Source organism: Carassius carassius, chromosome 29, assembly GCF_963082965.1.
Source record: "Carassius carassius chromosome 29, fCarCar2.1, whole genome shotgun sequence".
NCBI lineage: Eukaryota > Metazoa > Chordata > Actinopteri > Cypriniformes > Cyprinidae > Carassius > Carassius carassius.
In genome coordinates, this window is record NC_081783.1 from 5,013,924 (window position 1) to 5,036,478 (window position 22,555).

Below are 22,555 nucleotides of genomic sequence, written 5' to 3' on the forward strand. Positions count from 1 at the left end.
TAATTGGTTTAGTTATGCATCATTACCCAATGAATTCACTTTCTTAAAGTATGAATCTTCATTTTCACAAAATAGTTATTAATTTATATTTAATGCATGGTTTGTCTATTCACTTTGGAATCAAATTATCTGCCTTTTTACCATATAGATGTTCAGTACAATTCAATGGATTTTAGTTTGATGGCGAGTATATCTTGCTTTTATTAGTGGCAATAAAACATTAATGAAACCTCAGATCTGAGTGTGTTTGGATTCTGATATTTCCAGAAGTCATTTCCTTTTAAGCCTCCACCCATTTGCATTAGGACCCAATGGACACAACTCGCTAGATCTGCATATCCTTTGAATCTACTTTAATACCATTTACCTTATCGGAACTTCTACAGAAATACTCAAATCTGGGGCTTACGTAGAAGTCTTACCCTAGGGACCTCTCAGAGGCTTGAGTTACACTTAAACGTGGTTTTCCTAAAGAGAGAAAGATGAGGGTTTCACACGCCAGCTCTGTTTTCTCATGCTTTGCCTCAAAGCCTTCTTGATTACTACAGCACAGTAGCCATTATGAACTTACCTAGATCTATTAAACCCTCTCTTTAGTCCACGTATAGTTTTACAATTCAGTGGAAAGCTCAAACTATGTATAGTTTTTAATTATGCACATGATGCAGAGCTCACTGAAGTCAATGACATTTGCTGTATCTGTATTTATATGTAATTACCTGAAAGAATTTGATAATTCCCATAAACAGATTTCATTGCATGTAATAAAATCTGAGCAGTGAGAGATGCCACTGCATATTCGAATAGTAAATGTCAATCATAAACTTCCATGCATGCTAAGGGGAAAATATTGGGAAAATATAGTATTACTTTACTCCTGGTATCAAACACTTTATCTCAAACCCATATTAAGGCCAATGAAGATTGTGCCAATTTTACATCGATGTTGGAATTTTTATGGATATTAATAATCTGATAGCAATTTATCTAAAATGTTACAGACGTCATGAGCATTCAAGTGAACTACCAGAGCAAACTCGTGTGTTTGCACTATAATGCATGAATTCAATGGAATGAGGGTCAGAACTGTATAAATAAACAGTTCTCGCCATTGGGGCCTATTTTGCCTGGCTAAGTGTAAATTGTGTTCTACTTAAATTTATAATATAAAAATGCATGCACTGTAATGTGTGAATCCAGTAGAATGAGGCTGAGAAAGGCATTAAATCCATTTTGACCCAGCTAATCAAGCACTTGTATTTTACTCCTTCAATAGCTACTGCATGCCATTTATTAGAGGTCCTGTTCTCATCATCTGGGCCTATTTTACTAACTGTACCTTATTTTTACTATATTCAAATGCATGAAATTTACTCTTGGTATCAAACACTTGATCTCAAACCTATATTAAGGCCAGTCAAGATTGTGCCAATTGTATAATTAACATTTAAAGCTGGAATTTTTAGAAATTAAGAACATGTTAGAGGTCAAATGTATTCATGTGAACTACCATTTCAATCTATAACTGGAGAAATGTCCTTGTCCTACAGTACATGAAGAAAGACAAAAGCTCGGAGCGCAATATTTAGTGTAAACATAAGGTTTATTGCAATGTGCATTTTGCATCCATAAATTGTTACAAAAAAATGCCATGGACACAATGAAGCAACAATACCCATGTTTCAAAAAGACTACGGTCAAAAATCTTCTCCCTGTGAAAAGTTCCACATGGTCCTGTTGGCTTGTGAGTATTAGGGAAGTCTTTGGTAGTTCATTCGAAAACATGTGGCCCTCTTCAGACACCGTCGTGCCTGTTAGTTGGTTGCCATAGGTCAACAGAACAGATGTTCGACATGTCAGCAGAACATTCGCAGCCTCTCTTTCAGAACACTTCTCTTTACATCAGTCACTAATTTACAGAACTATGCAAATGTATACAGATTCATTCCCACAATAAGAGGAGAAAAAAACACCACTTTTTACACATAGCCCATATAAACAACTTGATTTTGTTCCGTTTCAAAACACATACAAGCAATAATCCCCATAAGAAGCAGGCCCCATCTGCAGAGACACAAGCGATGCTATACAAATCATATTGCAGGAGTCACTGCTGTGGACGAGAGGAGCAGCGCTGCATACATTTCCTTCTCGAACGTCCTTAACCATGGGAGCTAAGAGCTGTCCACAGCACTAGGGATCAATGACATAGAGGGCATGAAGTGAGTCCCATATAACTTGCGTCAGACGGGGCTGTCTCGCAGGGACGTATACATTTCCTTGGCTTGACTTGGATAGGCCAAAGATGCGCTCTCGGCCAGCACCATCAGGCAAACCACTCTCCGTCTCTTCGTGAGAGGGACCAAAGGAAAGCAAGGCTGGACCACCTTCATAGCAAGGGGCGCTTCAGTCCCGTTGTACAGTAACCTCAGACGTCTACATCACTCTCTCTTTTCAGTGTTAGTCCGAAGAGATTGTCAGATATTACTGAACTAGGCCACTTGTCGCAATGCTTTCATTTCAGGTCAGGTTTTCATCTGTACAGCCAGCTTCATCTTGAAGTTGCATATTTGGAGGTCCATTTCAGGTGAGAGCTGTGGCTCTGCCCGCCCCATGGCAGAGCCACTTATACAGCAGATCCCGTGCTGTTGTACTGGTGCTCGCCGTCCTCGGGGGACCCCAGCTCCAGGGGGAGGCTGGAGTCTGAAGGCAGACGTGACTGAAACTTTTCCAGCTGCTCTGGGCTCGCCAGGTTCTTCAGCAGGCTGTTCTCACGCTCCAACTGGTTGTTCTTCTCTGCCAGTTCCTTAATCTGCTCTTTCAAGATCTCAACTTCCTCCCTGACTGCATACATTAGGTGATTCTTCACAAGATCCTATGAGAATATAAAAAAAAATGAAAGTTGAGTTTTCATGGTCACACCAAAACATCTGACTTAAGTACAATGGATCTGATCCGTTTACATTGTAATGAATGAATGAAGTAGAATGAGGCGAAACACAAATCAATTTTACTCCTTGAATAATCCAATGAAATAAACTCCATGCTATTTTTTTAGGGGTCCTGATCTCACCATTAGTGTCTGTTTTACAATACTGACCAACAGTTTTTTTTTTTTTTTTTTTTTTTTTTTTAAATCATGTTAATTATGCAAATAGGCTCTGGATTACCAACTTTTTAAATCTATTGAGCATGATTTATATATGGTAGGTGTGAAATCTTAATACAGTAAACCTTTAGATGATTTGTACAAGATATGGTAGTTTTGGATATGCACTTTAAATAAACAGTTAAATATCAATAATGAAAATAGTTGGTAGTATTAATTGGTACTAAATGGTTACAGAGGTTACTAGAAAAATTAAAACAAATACTTTTACTAAAAAGAAAATCATGATCTAAAGAAAAAAAAAAAAGAATGCTTCTCTTTATTTTAGTAACATCTTCCAACATCCTAATCTACAGTCAAGTTATTCAAATGTGGCTCTGGATTAACCAATGTTTACATCTATTGTGACCATGATTTATATAGTGTAAGAGAGCAATCTTAATGCATAGTGAATGCTTAGTGACGGTTTAAAGATTATTTGTATTGATTTTAAAACCTATATAGTAATATTTATTACGTATTTTAATGAACAATACATTAAAACCTATTGGTAAAATTTGGTTGCAGACGTCACTAGAGGGGTGAAACGGGGTAAAACAAAGACATGTTTTAAACAAAAGGGTGCATGTATTGTTGTATGGTGACCTTTGACTTTTACTGCAGGTGGGTCAACAAAGCCCAGGCAATGAAGGTAAATGCAGCAGCTTTAGAGCGTGCCACAGCTCTGGTTACAACCTACACAGAAACTAGATACTTTCCACTGCACTTCTACAGTCGTAAACTCATTCTAGTAGGGATCTGATGGTGATGTTAAGACAACTTACCATTGCCTGCTCGATCTTGTTGTCAATTGCCACAACGCTTGCGCCAGAGGCACTGCAAAAGACAAAGAAACAAGGTATCAGAACACAGCTCAGGCACTGCAGTAGTAAACAAGCTCTTTTAGTCGAAGCGCAGTGAACCGAGTTGTAATTCCTATCGACTGTACATAAATAAATCCTATAATCGACATACCTGTTGTCTAATTTGACTGATACTACATCTCCTCCTAGTAAGGACGAGAAGAAGGAGATGGAGAAATTGTGCAGCTGATAGACTGCGACCTCCATTGGAGTTTTGAACATCTCCGTGCTCATGTTGAGGACAAGACCCGTCTGAATAATACTTCTCGCCACGTTTGCGACTTGTTTGGATACGAGTTTAAAATCCTGGTTGTTTTGCTTCGTTGCTCTGTTGCGACGAGAACAGAGAACCGGGCGCTATGAGAGAACTAGTAGCAGTTTCGGAGAAACACTGTCGGCTAGTGATACTATTTCTGCCGCAGCGGGGCTTTTATAGTCAGCGGTGGCGTCACATGACGCCTGCATGAATTATTCAAATGAGGCTTGTGGCATAGATTTTCTTTCTGCCCTCTCACTGAACTCGCTCAAAGAACACACAGCATGCAGCAGCCGCGGGTTAAACCCTCGAAACACATTAACAAGTGGCCGTTACCTGTTGCATCACGTTTTGATTAGTGATACGTTTTGCCGAGTTATGGTAAGCCTCATGAAAATAGATAGTGCGCAAGAATGCATTTGTTTTGCCCAAGTAACATTGTCACTGAGGAACAACATCATGTTCCTATAACCCTCAGTAATTTGTTACATGGTGAAAATCAATAATCAGTTAATTAGAGTAGCTAAAATTCTATAAAATCTCTAGGTCTTCATAAGATTACAGTTTTGTAGGTACAGTACACAAGACAGTTTGGGAACTGGATGGGGAATGAGTTAATAGAATTTTCACATAGTACTTTTTCCACAGTTTAAGTGTAGCCTTTAGTGCCTCTACTGGGCAAACTGTGTATGACCGATGTGCTCAACCTGAAGTAGTGGGATCTAAGTCCCTGATGCTTCAACACTTGGATATTAGTCAATAAGCTGGTGTTTGTACATTTTGCTCGCTCAGATTGTAAACAAACTAAGTGTTAAACTGTCCATTAGTTTAGTTTTTAACATTAAAGCTCAAACCAAAAGCAATAATTCAATTTTAGCAGGTATTTTTTTTAGTGTTCCAGTGGTATAACAATGTTTTAAGACATAGAAACCACACCATAAAAATAAACAATAAAATAAAAATTATTCTAATACCTGCTGTAGACTCAAAATGTAAATACAATTAAAAAAAAAAACGAAACTTCTGTCCAATTGATAATTGACATCCACAGCATACAGACATACTTTTTAAATCACTCAATTTCAGCTTTGTTCACAGAAAGAAATATTTTTGAATGGGTGCACAAGGCAAAATTAATGCACTTCTACCTCACTACAAATTATTTCTACTTTTAAAAAGTCTGACAAACTGTATGCATGCGTATGTTATGTATTAGGTAAGGTGGCATTAAAATATATAGATTATTACTTAAAGTAATGACATTATTTAAATTCATAATTATTATGATAAAAAGCACAACTAGAATCTCAAATTTCTCTATCCCTCTTTTACTCAATTTTCTTTAAATGTATTCGTTAATACTTTTAGGGATGGCATGTGCTAGAAACGTTACACAAAGTGTAGTTATGAAAATGCATCATCACACAATTACATCCTATGCACATTATCAACTCTTTCACTTCACATTATCACTCTTTAAATCTATCGTCTTTTCTGAGTGGAGTAAGAATTCGTCTAGATCCCAGTGAAGCCCTTTGAAAAGGTGACGGCTCAAAGTTTATCCACCTAATGAGATTTCACAGAAAAGCACAAATTAGTGACCATAGTGCTTTCACTTTCCATTTCATGCAGAGTTGGTAATGCTGCCGGATTAGATTTCACAGGGACACCCCAGAAGGAAGTTAACGTCTTCCTGTTTGACAGATGCTGAACTCCTGCTGAGCTGTAGTCACGGTAATTGGCAAGCACTTGTACAGTTTGTACTGTATGAAATGATAATCATACCTTAGATGAAGGGGGAAAACCATGAAGTGTCCTCTTAATTTAAAGAAATATGTATCTTGCTGAGGGTCTGCAAATAATTAAGTGTCAACAGAACCTTCATGTTCTGCAGACTTAGTGTAAGGTAATAGTATTAATTTTAGTGGCTTGATATGACAAAACGAGGGCAACCAGCCTTTTCAACAAAGAAAAAACTGCATATATTACATTCGAGTGGAACTAAGAGGTACTTAAAACTAATTTGGAATTGGAAAAATAATGCATTAATAATAATGGAATAACGTATTGTTGTGATGCAGCGAGATGAGCAAACAGATGCTTCATTCAGCCTCCTCTCCTAAAAAAAAACCCTGCACATCACAGTAAACACAGATGTGCCATGGTACAGTATGTCTCCGTCTGTCACCATGGCCAAGGTGGAGAGGTCCCAGACTCGCTCTAATAAACAAATCCTTTACACTGCTACTACACAGTTTGGAAACTTTAAGACCAGTCAGAAGCGCTAATTATTTATACTCGAACCCCTAATGCAACAAGTTAAACTTAATTTACTAAAAACCCACAAAGCACACCTAGCTATACTTGGTAAACTTGGTTAGCATTTGCATACGCAGGGACACACCAAAAATTACAACTAAGGAATGTGTGGAATGACAGATTTTCAGTCCGTCAAGTTTGCATTCCGTGAATAGTTGCTGCTTATTAAGTCAAAAATTAAATCTAGTTTACTTAGGAGGACAGCTAGAGAGAGACCTTCACCATACTTATGAGTCAAATATGTAAATAACATCATCTACAGTGTAAACTCTTGACTTTGTATCCTGCAAAAACAAGTTATGCAAGATGTGCATAACCCATCTGTAATTACTTTTTAACATGATCCACAGCAGATGACAAACGCAGTCACGCACCTCGCTGACTGAAATGTAACGATTTTTGCACCTTGTAGAGCAAGACATGCAGTTTTTGCCTGTTTGGGTGGTTAAAAAAGACTTACTTTCATCACTCACGTTCACACCTTCACAATTAATCTGTCAGCTGTCAGTATTAATGATACACTCACACGACTCCATTCTTACACTTACCGCCTGTCCCTTCTCTTAAATAGACTAGGTGAGTAGAAAGGTGGCAGACTCATGGTCCTTGCTCTGAGAAAGTCACTTAACTGCAGACGCAGCCTGAAATGCAACTTTGCGACTCCAGCAGTGTGGATGGAGTAAAAATGTCCCAATCTCTCAGCTGGATGGGAGGGAGGTGGACATACAATGATATTGTGTCTTTTTTCCCCTTCGTTCTCTGTCTGACTGTTCTCTTTAGACAAATACCCAGAAAATCTGTTTTGCACATGGCAAGATTGATTAGTGACTCTCATTGCGACAGGACTGAGAGCAGAATATTCAGAGGATGATAAATTATTAAAGTCAACAAAATGACAATGCTATACAAATGAAGTATCACTGTTGCTATCCTGGAATTTCCTGGAATATTCATTACAGATGATGTTAAATTTCAATTTAGAATTTTCCATTTCCATTTATGGTATGTGTTTTTTTTAAAGTTCCCTTTTGTTGGAAGAAAAAAAGACACGTTTTAACTTTTATGTATGCAGCGTGCTCATTTCTCAGCAGACGTTTCGTTGTTTTGTGTGTCTGAAAAGACTCATGCATGACTGCAACAAAGCGGTTATGCTGTATGTGCAGTGTATGGCTGGGTGTTTGTTTACCTACATAAAACATGTTGGTACAGGAGATGTGCATGCAATGTGTTATGTAAAACGAGATTAGACATCCATTACTTTAATTCGCTGGATACATACATGTCTAATTGCCTGAGTCAAGTAATTCTTACAGAAATAATTCAGGTCAGCCTGTGGGCAAATAAGGCGTTTATTCCTTTTGAACATGATGTGCACGGAGGTATTGTTTTGCTTGTTTTTGCCTTTTCAGGATGGCTTCCCATGTATTGTATTTTCACAGGAACTCTTGACTTGACCTGTTTGAGTGTTAATACTATGATTGCTAGGTCCTGCCCTGAACAGTCAATAAGACAGGAATGTAGGCCAGAAAGTTACAGAACATTTGTAGGACTTTTGAAAGCAACATTAAAAAAACAAAAAAAAAAACATTGAAGGTTTCGTGCATTGGCTGACTGAGCAATTATGAACGATCGGAATGTCAGTGGCTCTATTATCATTGTGCGTGGATGAGCTGCTTACATAAGACCACATTTGAACAGTTATAAAACCAGCTGTAATCATACAGCAAGTATTAGCAGGTTTTGTACCTTTACGGCCCAGGTGTGTTACATGTCTGACCCTCATTGTTGCTTTGTTATCGTTCTAGACAAGACTCAGTGTGGACTGCAGTGTCTATGGGTTTCACTAGCATCTCTGTGGTTACTCTGTTTCCATTGGGCTTCATGGAAATTCTGCACAGTCTATACTAAAGATCAAATTTTTTCAGGACAGAAAACCTGAGTCTGTAATACACTGAGTCAGCCACTTGAGGCATTTGCGGACATTTAATGCCCCTATTCCTGCTGGATATTTACTCACGCTTGAGTTCTGTGTCAGCTCAGCAGTTCTGTGCACTCATCTGTCTTAACCCACTAAAGAGAATCTACTGCCCTCTTCCTGTTTTATGGGCTTATTTATCTATTATTGATTCACAAGAAACATCAATGCTGGGCTCATTGCGTATATTACTAAAATATTGGCATAGATAAAGCCAATTTTTCAACATCATTACTCCAGTTTTCAGTCACATGATCCTTCAGAAATCATTCTAATATGCTAATTTTGAACTGTAGTGTTTTTAGCTACATAATTTCATATTTATTTGTTGATTGGAGCAGTTAAATATTATGTAACGAAATATAATTTTATTTCTCTTGAATGCACGTTGCAGTCTTATTACTGCGCTAACAAAATGTTATGAAAATGAAAAACTCTGTTCCATGTCTCCATTTTCAAATTGCATAACCATTTGCATCAGTCTGACTAATGCATGGAAAGTGTATGTTGAAGTATGAAATGCAGGAGTCTCACATGAATTAGGGGAGAGAAAGGTTCTTTTATGTCAGTCTTTCTCTAAATGCGAGTGTTGATGACAGAAAACTGGTGTTAAAGGTAAAGTCACCAAATGAAATTCCAAAAAAATTCCCATCTTTCATCAAACATATAGTCCTGGCCTGAAGTCATGTGTGTGATGTGTAAATACGAGCAGTCTCCAAGTGATTATTCTAATTTCTCATGCAAATATTATATGTTGAAATTGTGAATGGATCGGTCTTCATCTCTGTATGGAATGTACCAATGATCCACGTGTTCAAGTGGCCCCTGCTGTGCATACATGAAAAGAGATCGCACCAGATGTGGCTGTACTGCTACACACACTCTTAATTAATAATGCATTGTTTTGCGCAGAGAGCCGTCAGAGCGCTTTACTCTTGCACGGCTGCTCACGGGTCATACTAATCAATGTCTCTTGCTGAGCCATGACCTCCCACGGGCTCAACAATGAGAAAGAGCACCTTTGCTCAGAAAGTGGGCCTTGTGTGCCCCAGAAAGCTTATGCAACCAATCTGCAGCCAGGTCATGAAGCCATTGTCAGTGCAACAGTTCTTCTACAGCAGTAAAAAAAAAAAAAAAAAGTATTAATATAAGTCTTCTGTATATGTTCCGTCAATGTTTTTCCAACGTCAGTGGTTTTCTGCGTATACAAAATAATTACTAGAATTAAAGTCAGCAATGACATCATCACTCTAAATGTACAGTCACCCTTTTCCTATTAATGTTTTACAAAAAAATTACTAATACTGAAGTCAGCATTGGCGTCATCATTGTAATTGTACTGTATACACTACAAACGTGTTTTAGGTTTTCAGTTTCATCTGATATTCTAAAGTTACACCCACAGAAAAACACATTTTGTGTATGTTTTATAATTGTATATAATTAAATTAATTTTATATTAAATTGATTTTTTATTTTACTTTACTTCAAAAAGGATGCAATAAATTAAACAACAATGACAGTAAAGACACATAATGTTACAAAAGATTTATATTTCAAGTAGAGGCTGTTTCTCAATCTTCAAAAAAATAACCATATATTAATAATATTTTTAATAATATTTCACAATATTACTGTTTTTACTGTATTTTTCCTTGAATAGATACAACCTTGTTGAGTATAAGTGACTTTTAAAAACATTGAAGACCCTTGAAGACATTTGAATGGTCATCTTCTTCATCTTAATCATAATCTCACTAAACTAAGCATCATTTGTTAGTAAAGCTCTTGAGGAGGCGAGAGCTGTAGAAAGTGTCTGATGGTGGTCTGACGTGAGCCACGGAGACAGAGACTTCCCTGCCTGCAAAGTGGCAGCAATACAAGCGAAGCTCCAGTGTTCTAGCCTCAGAAGATAAGTGGACATGCCAGGAGGAGGGTGGAGCATAAGGCGTCTGATGTCATTACATCCGCTTTAACGTAGATCAGCTGGCATCAACACAATGTGCAGAGCCTGGCAAAGGGCCTCCTGCTAAATCCATTCATTAGTGCATCTCATCTCAACTGCAAACAAAACATGCGTGTGTGGAGCGGTACTAATTTATTTTATCAGGTACGCTTCAGTGTCTGTTGGCTAGGGAAGTGCTTGTTTGTATTTTCTGCATCCAATGAGGCTTGAAAACAAAAGTAAATCAATTTCAAACATAATTGTGTTAATCTGTGCAATAAAAGGGCACCATAAATCATCTGAGAACAATCATTCTTTATTTACCTTCTTGCAGCGTAGTATCTGCACTGAAAGAATTTGTCCTCTAAATCATATGATGCTGTCGTGGGACGGTTTCCAAAGACAACACAGACAAAATGCCTTTGACACCATTGATCCTTAAACCTTTAGGCAAACACTGATGTCTAAATAATTAAGGAACAGGAGCAAAGGTCAAGAAATAGTGTTATCTTGCACACATGTTGTCATCACAGCACATTTGAAGATATACACAAATAGACAAGAGAAATCCACACAAAATCCTCCCTCTCTCAGTCTGAGATCGATGTGTTGGCTGGATAAAGCTGGCAGCCAGGCAGGAAGGATTTACTGCACCTGGGCTGCCTCAAACTCACTGCACTGGCCCAAACTCATTCCTCTGTCTTCATCATGAATGGATCTTAGCTAAGAAAGGAATTTCCCAGAAACGGGGTAACTTTGTTCACCTTGAGCCATAACCGCCGCCTGCTCCTGAGTACTGGTGTTTGTGCACGCACTTACGCTTATGTATGTGCATTCAAGCAATTACCTCTGCAGAATGAAAATGTATTATCTTGAGGCTTTGAGCATTCTTAATCTTCTCCGCACAAAAGGATTAAATCGTTTAAAGGTATGAACTGAAAGATGATACGTGTGCAGGTAGCAGATGTGGTGACGTAAAAGCTCTGATCAAAATCAACCGACCGGACAGAAATACGTAGGTCAAGTAAACGGTGCAGATATGTTTTTCTCTGATGTGCAGGCTTTTTACACGTAGGCAGCGTTTGAGCCAATTAGCTGTCAGCATATCTCCAAAACAATCTACAAGCCTAGTCACACTTGAGAAAGTTGTCGAAAAAATGGAGATATGCTGGCATGCAGCCACTTTTGCAGAAACACGCGATGTTCAGAGCAGTCAGGGGAGGTGGTGGCCATACCCTGCTATGCAAAAGCATGTTACAAGGGTTCTGAACTTCGATGAGGTCGCCTATTGGCCTCAGATGATCTTTGGTGGGAATGAATTATGCAAAGTAGGTAATTTCGCACATACTCCCACCAATTCTTAATGCATTTTATACGGTGCAGTCTGCAATCTTTCACGTAGCAGACTAATGTAATCTGCTGTACTTTATTGTGACTGTATTTCAATGAGATGCAGGCAACTCAGTAGACTATAAAATTCAGATAGTGTGCTTGACTTAATTTGATTACAGATAGTTATTGAATAACACCCAGATTGTTAGTGTGCAAAAGTGGCACAAATTTCATTTGCTCCATAATGTGCCAATAGTGCATGTTGAAAGAATGTATCTGCATGCAACAGATTGTCTCTACTCTGCAAACTCAAAATACTGAGATTAAAATGGATCAGTGCTGTCAAGAATGACTTTTGAGACATTGTTTGCAGTTCTTAGTCACTGTAAAAACAAGGCAGTTAACAGAAAGCCTGTTTTCAATGCAAATAGAAAGGGTACAAGCAAGTTCAGTGTATTTGCACAGTTTTACTTTCTCTAGCTCTCCAAGTCACTCTCTATGATTATTTCATTTTATTTAAAAGAATATGACTTGATAGGAGTCATTAGCTCCAATACATGGCACAATGCTAAAGATCAGAAGAAGTGAAGGACGTCTTGCTCATATGTCACTATACTATCAAAGCTTTCCATGTTTACAGAATAGGATATCTCTGCATGGCCTTTATTCATATTTAAAATACCACTTTCTTTATTATTTTCAGATATGCAAGCACACAGACATGGTTTTACATAACAGTCAACTTCCACACACAGACCAATGTAGAAGGCCATTTTAAAATAGCAACTACATCTAGATATGTTCTGTTTCCAGTTCTTTTTAAAGTTATTAACACATAATGTGTTTTATCATTAACTTTTTTTTTCAGTAAATACTCAACATTAAATAATACTTGACCACGTTTAAATCATTGATGTTATGTTTCTAGTTTTATTGTAAATGATTCATCCATGCAAAGTATTCTTCATAAAAAGAGTCCTTGTAATAATTAAAATTATATAACCTGCTCCTTCTCTGAGACAACTTTCCTTTTCTTCTGATGACACTTAGTTACAGGGACACAAAGGTACACAGTGATGGAATTAAATTAAATGATAATTAAATGTTTTTGCACTCACTCACAAAACTTGCATTTGCCAAGAAACTTTGCATCTGCTTGCAAAACCTTTGGGTTCTCTATTCTCTAAGTACTGTGTTCCCTAGAAAAACTTGCTCATGAAAGCATTTAAATACAGTTGTTATTGTATCATCACATCATTTTATTGAGGGAGTGAATGCCAGGTTTCTGAAGGAATGCAATGTTTTGCAAGTCAATGCAAAAGCACTGAAATATAATTTTCTTCCCTCTCATTTTTGCCCATCAATATTTCCCTTTAGTCATACTCCATGTGGGCTATTGGATAATTTAGGCGTAACTAAAGACTAAAATAGCCATAACTAATGTGTGCACTGATTAACGTTATATGTGGATAAAAGGCTGTGAATCTGTTAATCATATAAAGCAATTGAATCTCTTCAGAAAATTTGGACTAAAACACTCAGTTCATATGCATTAGTTTTATGATCTCTTTATGAACTTTTTAAAGCTTTGACATGGTAAGTTGCAAAGATTGTCAATGGAGGGACATGAATCTCAAAGATATTGTGAGTGACAGTTTTAACATTTTAATGGAATGATTTGGTAATCGTCTCGCAATGCACAAAATGACAGCCCAACTATGGGACAAAAACACATCTGGAAAGCTCCAGGACTGGAATTAAAGCTGTGAAATAACAAAGACAGAACCTCAAGTCAAACAGCAGACTGCAATATAGCTGTCATTTCAGAAATGTGCTCCCACACCTTCAGTTGCCCTAAAAGCATTCCTTATGTTTGGACTTGCACAATCTATGGCAAATTGTGAAGGTTAAACACTTCAGCAATTGTCTACATACTAAGCTCATCCCGTCTGTGCTTTTGCTTTTGCCCCTCCCTGCTCCGTGCTTTGCATGTCTGCAAGTGTTTGCCTGTTGTCTGGCTCGGGCGCTATTTCTGGCATGAGCTAAGGTGTTTGGTGTGACACTGACAATACCTGCAGGGTTATAGCAAGGTGAGTCACTTCTACTTAGATACTTTTACCCTGTTGTTTGTTATAAACTGATTTAACCGGTGTGCCGCTCTCTGTTGCTAAACAGAACTCTCTTCACTGTTCTCACAACACTCTGGAAAACATTCATCTCTCTTCTTCTGAATGTGGGGAAGTCTCTAAGGCCAGGCTCACTTCGAACTGCTCTGTGACATAAACATGGTCACCAGCAGCTTCTCAGAAACTCTGCCCAAGTAAACAGACCACAGGAAAAGACTCTACATGACCTTCAAATGAGGACAACAAGGAAGCCGGTGTACATGGGCCCTATTATTAAACATGTTGTGATAGACTCTGGTATGGAAGTTGTGGTTTTTGCCGTGCGGACCCTGACTACTCTTTTTGCTCTCTCGAAAACAAATTTGATGGACTCCAAATTTGATGTTATCCTGCATGTTTTCACTTTCAAAGCCAACTTGTAATTAAAAGTAATTCTGTTTACTTTGTATAATATTCATCCCTAGTCCTGTTGTGAAAGATTCATTGCTGTATGTCATTACAAATTGTTGTATATATATATATATATATATATAGAGAGAGAGAGAGAGAGAGAGAGAGAGAGAGATACAGAGAGAGATACAGAGAGAGAGAGATACAGTACAGACCAAAAGTTTGGACACACCTTCTCATTCAAAGAGTTTTCTTTATTTTCATGACTATGAAAATTGTAGATTCACACTGAAGGCATCAAAACTATGAATTAACACATGTGGAATTATCAGAGGTGGGTAGTAACGAGTTACATTTACTTCGTTACATTTACTTGAGTAATTTTTTGGGGTAACGAATACTTTTCGGAGTATATTTAAAGATGGGTACTTTATACTCTTACTTGAGTGAATTTTTGGGGAAAAATCTGTACTTTTACTTCGTTACTGTGGGCGACGCTCCTCTCGTTACTTTATCTTAATGCAATAAATGTTATAATGCTTCAGTTTATTCCAAACGCGCCGTCTACTTTTCTCTGGGCAATGAGCGATGCCCATTCGCGAATGATTCATTCTTTTGAGTCAATTCTGTTCAAAGGCTTGATCAAACCAATTGGTAAACGAGTGAATTGGTTCATGAATCAGTTAGAATGAGTCGTTCAGTTCCCTGCCGCACGCGCTGAGCGTCTGAAGTGGTTCACTCGGAGTTGTAACGTTTAAGAACAGAAAGAGCGTTGAAAACGTGGCTGGAACTGCACTGAATTGAAATCTGAAAAGGTTATTATTTGCTAGCGATGGAGATCCTTATTAGATGAACACCGCGTGTGCTGTCTACTGTTTAACAGGTAATAACTTGGGCTACATTCGATTACAGTACACGATACCACTGTGACATTAGTTTGTTGTACGTGTGTGGCTTATAACAGAGGGGAGTCAAGTTGAATGCAGCTTCCAAAAGACAAAACATAGCCGATTAAGATTTTATTAATTTTAATACAATCACACTGGTGCAAGTACGTTCAGCGAGTCCAGATCAGATCAGAATTCAGATCTGTGATTGCTTGCTGGCGCTTAGCCAGAGATAGATGCGTTTATACAGCGCTGCGCATTATAACAAATCACACATGATTCTTTTGAGCTTATTAAAGCATTGGCCAATCAGAGGCGTTCAGATGAGTCATCGCTAAAATGCCGGTGCTTGCTTCACTCGCTCACTGACTGAATACCTCTTTCAGGCGAATTCTCTCGCAGGAACAACAAAGTGCAGATGTGTGTACGAATCTTTAATTAAGATATTGATTTCACAGTGTTAACAGTTTCAGTGATTTTAATGAGAGTTTCTGAGAGTGATTGAAATCTAGACTGTCAGTGAAAATTATCTTTAATAATGTAAATGTTATTTGCTCTCTTTCTGAACAATGAAAGATTAGTAGCAATATTTATATCACATTAACTTTCAATGTTAAATTCACATTTAATATAAAGTCAGTCGTATTAAAAATATGTTATGGCATGACACCTATATCTGTTACTTAAGTAAACAGACAGGGTTTTATAATAAATTACATAAATTGGAGTAAAGGTTGATGAAATATATACATTTATACACACACACATACATTACATACATTTTATCTATATATCTAAATAAAAAATAGGCTCAGTATATATGACCCAAAGTAACTAGTAACTAACTACTTGAGTAGATTTTTTATCCGATACTCTTTTACTCTTACTCAAGTAACTATTCAAGACTAGTACTTTTACTTTTACTTGAGTAAATATTTCTAGAAGTACTTTTACTTTTACTTGAGTACAGTTTTTGGGTACTCTACCCACCTCTGGGAATTATATATGGAATTATATACATAACAAAAAAGTGTGAAACAAATGAAAATATGTCATATTCTAGGTTCTTCAAAGTAGCCACCTTTTGCTTTGATTACTGCTTTGCACACTCTTGGCATTCTCTTGATGAGCTTCAAGAGGTAGTCACCTGAAATGGTCTTCCAACAGTCTTGAAGGAGTTCCCCGAGAGATGCTTAGCACTTGTTGGCCCTTTTGCCTTCTGTCTGCGGTCCAGCTCACCCCTAAACCATCTCGATTGGGTTCAGGTCCGGTGACTGTGGAGGCCAGGTCATCTGGCACAGCACCCCATCACTCTCCTTCTTGGTCAAATAGCCCTTGATGCCTTCAGTGTGACTCTACAATTTTCATAGTCATGAAAATAAAGAAAACTCTTTGAATGAGAAGGTGTGTCCAAACTTTTGGTCTGTACTGTATGTATATATATATATATATATATATATATATATATATATATATATATATATATATATATATATATATATATATATATATATATATATTTGGAAAATATTATTAAGTATGTTTCTTAAACAATATCAAAATATTTTTTTTTTTTTTTTTTTTCATGCACTGGTCCACTTTTAAGATTTTGGGATTTTGCTTACATGGCGTCTTCTTTTAGACATCTAAAATAAAAACATGTTTATACACATACACATGTTTATTTCATTACATGTTATCTACTGATGTCTGAAGTTTTTAAATACAATATATCTTTTCTCAAAAAAAGACACGCACCAAACTTTTTTCCTGTACGTTTTACTCTTATATTCCTAATTTTTCAAAAGGCATTGGTCACATATTTGTTCATATTTTATTTTAGTTTTATAAAAAAGTAAAAAAAATGCATTTTGAGCCTGACTAATCTTCATTTAGATTTCTTTTCTGTTTCTCTTGTTTTATACAAAACGATTATATTAATGTACTGTGATACTAACTAGCAAAGCACTTTTTAGTTTCAGGGATGGCACAATTCTGATATGTAATACTCATTTTTAAAGATCTTATCATATAAAAGTTCTTATTCTGGAGTTTTGCTCCCCGAATATCCTGTTTCACTCGGAAACACTCGTAAAAATGCACAAAGTGTTCTTTATTTTGCCATTGTTGTTGTTACTGTTATTCCTTGAGAGCTGATGTCTTGATTAATCCTTTAGAGTTTTCCATGCTTTGAAGTGTGGGTGGCACTAATATAGTTCTCTTCTGATTCGTGCTATTATATCATTTGTCATGTTTGAACCGGACATGTGATGTAATCTAGCACCAAATTTATCTGAAGGATGTCCTGTGTCTCTTTCAGATCTGGATGACTGTGAGCGTTAGGAAGACAGAACGTGAGAGAGACGGAGAGTGCACACAGAAACAGGGAAATAAAAAAAATGAGGAAGAGAAAGAGGTGGGGTGCGAGGGCTTTCACAGCTGTTGTTCTGCTGTGTTTCCTCTGATTGTGGACTTGGCTGTACTCCCAGTTCTTTAGGTGAAAGATTCAAAACACAATTACCTTTGACGCCTTTTTATGAAAAGACAAGGTGGAAGTATGCAAAGCAACAATCATTCTGGATTTCCACCAATATATTATTTTTCTCTCAAAACTATACGATTAATCTTTTTTTTTTTTTTTACATTTATATTTGAAATATTTAAGGCATGCTGCATATTATTGTGGATATCCTTTAGATATACAAGTATTAACTCCACCTTCATCCTCTTATAAATCCGTCTCCCATCACATGACTGAAAATGCTGACAGTGCTGACGTGTGCTTCTTATATCTAGATCAGCGCATGGTGCATGCTATGATTCTTTAATCTGTTCTACACAAGTGACTCTTTGCGAGTTGCACTTGGCCAGGATGTTGAAGGGAAGGAACTTATTCTAGAATACTAATTGAGGGGAACAAAAGCACCCGATGGACCCTCACCCATGATTCTCCAGGTGACCATGGCAACACTTAAAACCTGAAAGATAACGTCTTCTTGAATTTCAATGTGCTTCGAATGTGTCTTACGGACACTTGCCCAGTAACTCTAAAGAAATGTATAACTCTAAAGAAAATAATTAATATAACAGGCCCACATGCCTACGTAATGGATTCCACTTAAGAACAGATATGCAAAACACTGTTGCAATCCATTTAAAATGCCAAGACATTTCTCTCATGCAAATCCGGTCTTTTACTCTCAGACTGCTCTAGTTACATAACTGTTACTAGTTAAAGTAATAGAAAGGTGTGTCTCATCTACATTAGAAATTTCCGTACGCACCATCAGGCTTACATAATGCAACAACTCTTGTTTTTCAAGCAACAAAGGGAAAAATTAACAGCTATCAGTGTGTCTTGCCTTAAAAATCCGTCTCTTTTTTTTCTATGCGAGTATTACAATAATTTCCATGTGTCTGGGCTGCAGTGGACTGGCATTATTTTAAAATAAATATTTGTTTTAGAGGAAAAGATAAATGTCCTGTAAATCCAAACACCATCCAGAACTTTGGACTGATGTTAAGTACATTCACCTCTGGAAATCCAATGTAAAACATCTGTCTCAAATAACCCAATGAAAACTAATTACTCTATTTTTTTATGTAACTTAACTTATATAATGTCACCTGTTTTCCTCAGTTACTGAAAACGACTCTGTATATTTTGCTAAATAATTATGTCACACTTATGTTTTCTTTTACGGCATGTGTTGTGAAGCACCTTAAGCGTTTTTTCCAACTGGATACGTTTTTAAATTCTTAAGAAAAACCTATAAGGAAAACTATCCCCATCTGAATATACCATTACAGTGCATTCAAACACTATATGAGTTTTCCCGTTAAACTCATGACCTTGGTGAACTTCTCAAACATATTTTTACATTGCACAGCTATATAGAGGATGGTGCATTTCTTCAGTGAGGAACTTACATCACCAAACCAGAGAGCGTGGGGTTATGTTGCATAAGTCAAAGGAACATAAGATCACTCTGTGCCTGTCACAAGACAGTATTTTTCTATGTAGCCCTCTCCTAAGTAATACATTTCAAAAGCATGAGTCAAATCAATATAAACTGAAACTATTATAATTGATACTTCTTGAGCTTAAATCATGCAAAAACAAAAAAATCAAGCTGCATGTTCTAGAGAAAAAAAAAGTGAAAAGCTGATTGGCTCTTGAGCTGTAGGGTGGGATCTTCATTGCTGCTGCTGCCAAATTGAGGTTTTATGATTTCCCCATTCATTTTTGTATGAGAGGTCTGTCTCCTCCTCCTGTTCTGTCTCTGGATAAGTATGTTCTAGTCTATGAAGACAGACTAGAATGTTCCTTGCTGTTATTTGACATCAGAGCTGCCCAGTTCTTTAAAAAAAATGGCACATTATGAATTGCAGGCCCTGTGAGAGTCCAAATTTGGACCACATCTCTGTAGTTTAAGTCCAACAAGAACCCAACTGCCCCTTTGGACAAGGCTAAGAGCAGCGTGTTTCACATTCCAGTTCCCAGTGTCTTTGATTTTTTTGGCAGAGCTTGGTAAGTTACTTTAGCCTGTCCCAGAGTTCATTTGCATTTGCTTGCATGACCAACCCATCATGATGATCCATTACATGACATATCAGTGAAAAGAATTCTACCACAAACAGGGTAAATGACACTGGTAATAAGCGCAACACAAGACACAGAAATGAAAAGAAAAACAAGTAAAAAATGCACGCTAACACCAGCCATGCACGTTTAATATAGCAGATACTAAACAATGGCTTATAAAGTGCATCTTGTTCACAGGTTTTCGATTCGGGGCCATGTTTTAACTTCTGTGACTTCTAGGGATAGGTCACCCAAAAGTCAAATAAATTATGATTTTCTTTGAAGAATATCTTTGCAACTCTTGTACATTTAATGAAGGTAAATGAGGAATTGGGCTGGCAAGCTTCAAAAGGACACTAAAAAAAAATAGATATAAAATCAAAATACATTTAATTAAATAGTTGATAAATGTGATTAAAAATCACCAGTCAAATAAATGATGAAGAATATCTTTGCAACTCTTGTGTTTAAAGAAGGTAAATGAAGAATTGGACTTTATAATAAACACATTACTTAAGAGCTATAGATGTTTTTCAGTTAATAAAGTTTTGCATGTTCCGTCTATATATCACACAAAACTAAGACTTGACTCACATGATGAAAATTTATTATCATTTTACGCAACCAGTTACTGATTTACTGCAAAAAAAAAAAATATATATATATATATATATATATATATATATATATAAATTGTGAAGAGTAATTAAAATTGCCCATACTTGCTATTGCTTGATTGTGCAAACTCATCCGGTTTTCAAGAAACTCAACACTGAACCTGCTCATCATTTATCACAGTGACTGTAGGAGTCAATAAAAATTACAGACAGAGCAGTCTACTGGCATGGGCATGTTACGGAAGGATGCTTGGCAAAAGAGCTTTACAAGGGCTTTCCAGGACGCCCAAACATTTCCGATAAAAGGAGAGGAAGGTTTCTTAAGAACAGTACTTGGGGTTATTAATGCAAACAAGTTGATTCAAATGAAAAGGCAAGCCTGATGAATCTGTGTTGTGACTCTTTATGCTTCTGCTCTTAGTCTTTGAGAAGTGATGGCAACAAACGTTAAACCTATGTAAATAAAGCTTGTAAGTAATATCTGTTTACCTTTAGCAGTGTCTAACAATTAGTCAACATCCCTTCACATAAGCACTCTGCATTTATGTGAAGACACAGTGCCTTTCCTTCATCAAGCTGGACATTTAAAATTAATTACATGCTTATGAAAAGAAATGCTTTGGGATTGAATGTTATGTATGTTATCAGTCAAAATTAATGCAACCATATACAATATATAAGAAACTCAGTTCTATTTATTTTTTAACACTGTACATGATATGCATTTGACAAGTTTTGTAAGTTGACTCAGAGTTCCCAACATAATACTTTGCCAACTTTATTCAATTTTGGCAACTCTGTGTGCCACAAAACAATCTCAGCTTTTACTGCCTAAAATATAGTCTTAGTTCTGTTGCATGAGACTAGTGTTTTGAAAAACCAAGATCCTTTAATTAGCCGTCCAAATCTGAGAAACCAAAACGGAGAGTTGTTTACGTGAAAGGGTTGTTTTGGACTGGAAATTGTTCACTGCGTAGCCACATGCACACATATTTTACTGCAACCTGCTGTACACATGCCTAACACGCCAGTGCACAGACGACTTGTCGCTGGTGAAGTCTGGACAAAGTCCATAAGTACATCCTGCTTGGATGCTACGCAACGCGACAGTGCAGAAGCTTTACGCAGAGCTGCAGCCGAGCAGGATGAGCTGTAATAGCAGGCTGATTCATTCACTCTATAGGTGTTTCGGAGGACACTGTGTTCCAGACCAGTCAAGACAAAACCATGATGACCCATGGCATGTCAAGATTAATCTTCCAGACTAGCATAATAGAAAAACAAAGAGGTTTCCATAGAGGCCTGCTCTGCCAGTACCAGTGTTCTTGGTCATACATCGTAGTGAAAAAAGTGTTTTGTCAGGAATCTAAAAGTGTGACTGGTAACAGCTAAAAACTTGTTTTATTTAAGACAAATGTATTAAGATTGAATAAACTAGACTACATTAAATTACACTGACAAAAAGTGCAAGTTGAAGTATTGATCTTTAGTTTAAATTCATGTACATTTTCATTTTCTTTTTTTTCTTTTTTTTGGTTGGAGGGCCAAAATATGACAAAAGCTAATTTGTCTGAGCATAATAATAATAAGAAGAATAAATTATTGCAATTATTTAAAATACAAATAATTATAATAATAAATTGTACTACTATTCTTATTATTCTTATTCTTATTTAAAATACAAATTATAAATAAAATAATAATAACACCAATAATAAATGTTTATTATTTTTATTACTATTGTTATTCTTATTGTTGTTGTTGACATATTTAAAATATGCATAAAATAATAAGTAGAAGAAGAATTAGATTAATTAATAAGTAGAATAATTGTATAATTATAAAAAAATATATATATTTATTTTACTACCGCTACTTTTTATTATGATATAACATATTTTTTTTGTGTGTGTGTGTGTGTGTGTGTGTGTGTGTGTGTGTGTGTGTGTGTGTGTGTGTGTGTGTGTGTGTGTGTGTGTGTGTTAATGGATAGCAAATGTACAGAGTGATTTCACTTTGGTTGGGCCATCCAGTGTGATGCAATAGATACAAAATTCCTTTATCTCATCATATATGGCTAGGTTTTATACAATGGCTAAATCCTCTTCAAAC

The 22,555-nt window shown here is 36.7% G+C and overlaps 1 protein-coding gene across 2 annotated transcripts in view; it reads right to left on the bottom strand.

Moving 5' to 3' along the window:
• Positions 1 to 1,584: 1,584 nt before the first annotated feature.
• Positions 1,585 to 22,555, bottom strand: part of LOC132109447 (TSC22 domain family protein 3-like) — a 31,066-nt gene continuing 10,095 nt past the window's right edge. The window contains exons 1-3 of one of the 2 annotated variants that reach the window (XM_059515519.1): positions 4,124 to 4,720; positions 3,934 to 3,985; positions 1,585 to 2,875 (exon numbers count right to left, since the gene is read on the bottom strand). In XM_059515519.1, the coding sequence (XP_059371502.1) occupies positions 2,627 to 2,875; positions 3,934 to 3,985; positions 4,124 to 4,245 (423 nt within the window). In that variant the 5' untranslated portion in view covers positions 4,246 to 4,720 and the 3' untranslated portion in view covers positions 1,585 to 2,626. Of the gene's footprint in view, positions 2,876 to 3,933; positions 3,986 to 4,123; positions 4,721 to 22,555 lie in introns of those variants that run through there. The other variant, XM_059515518.1, reaches the window with a different exon arrangement.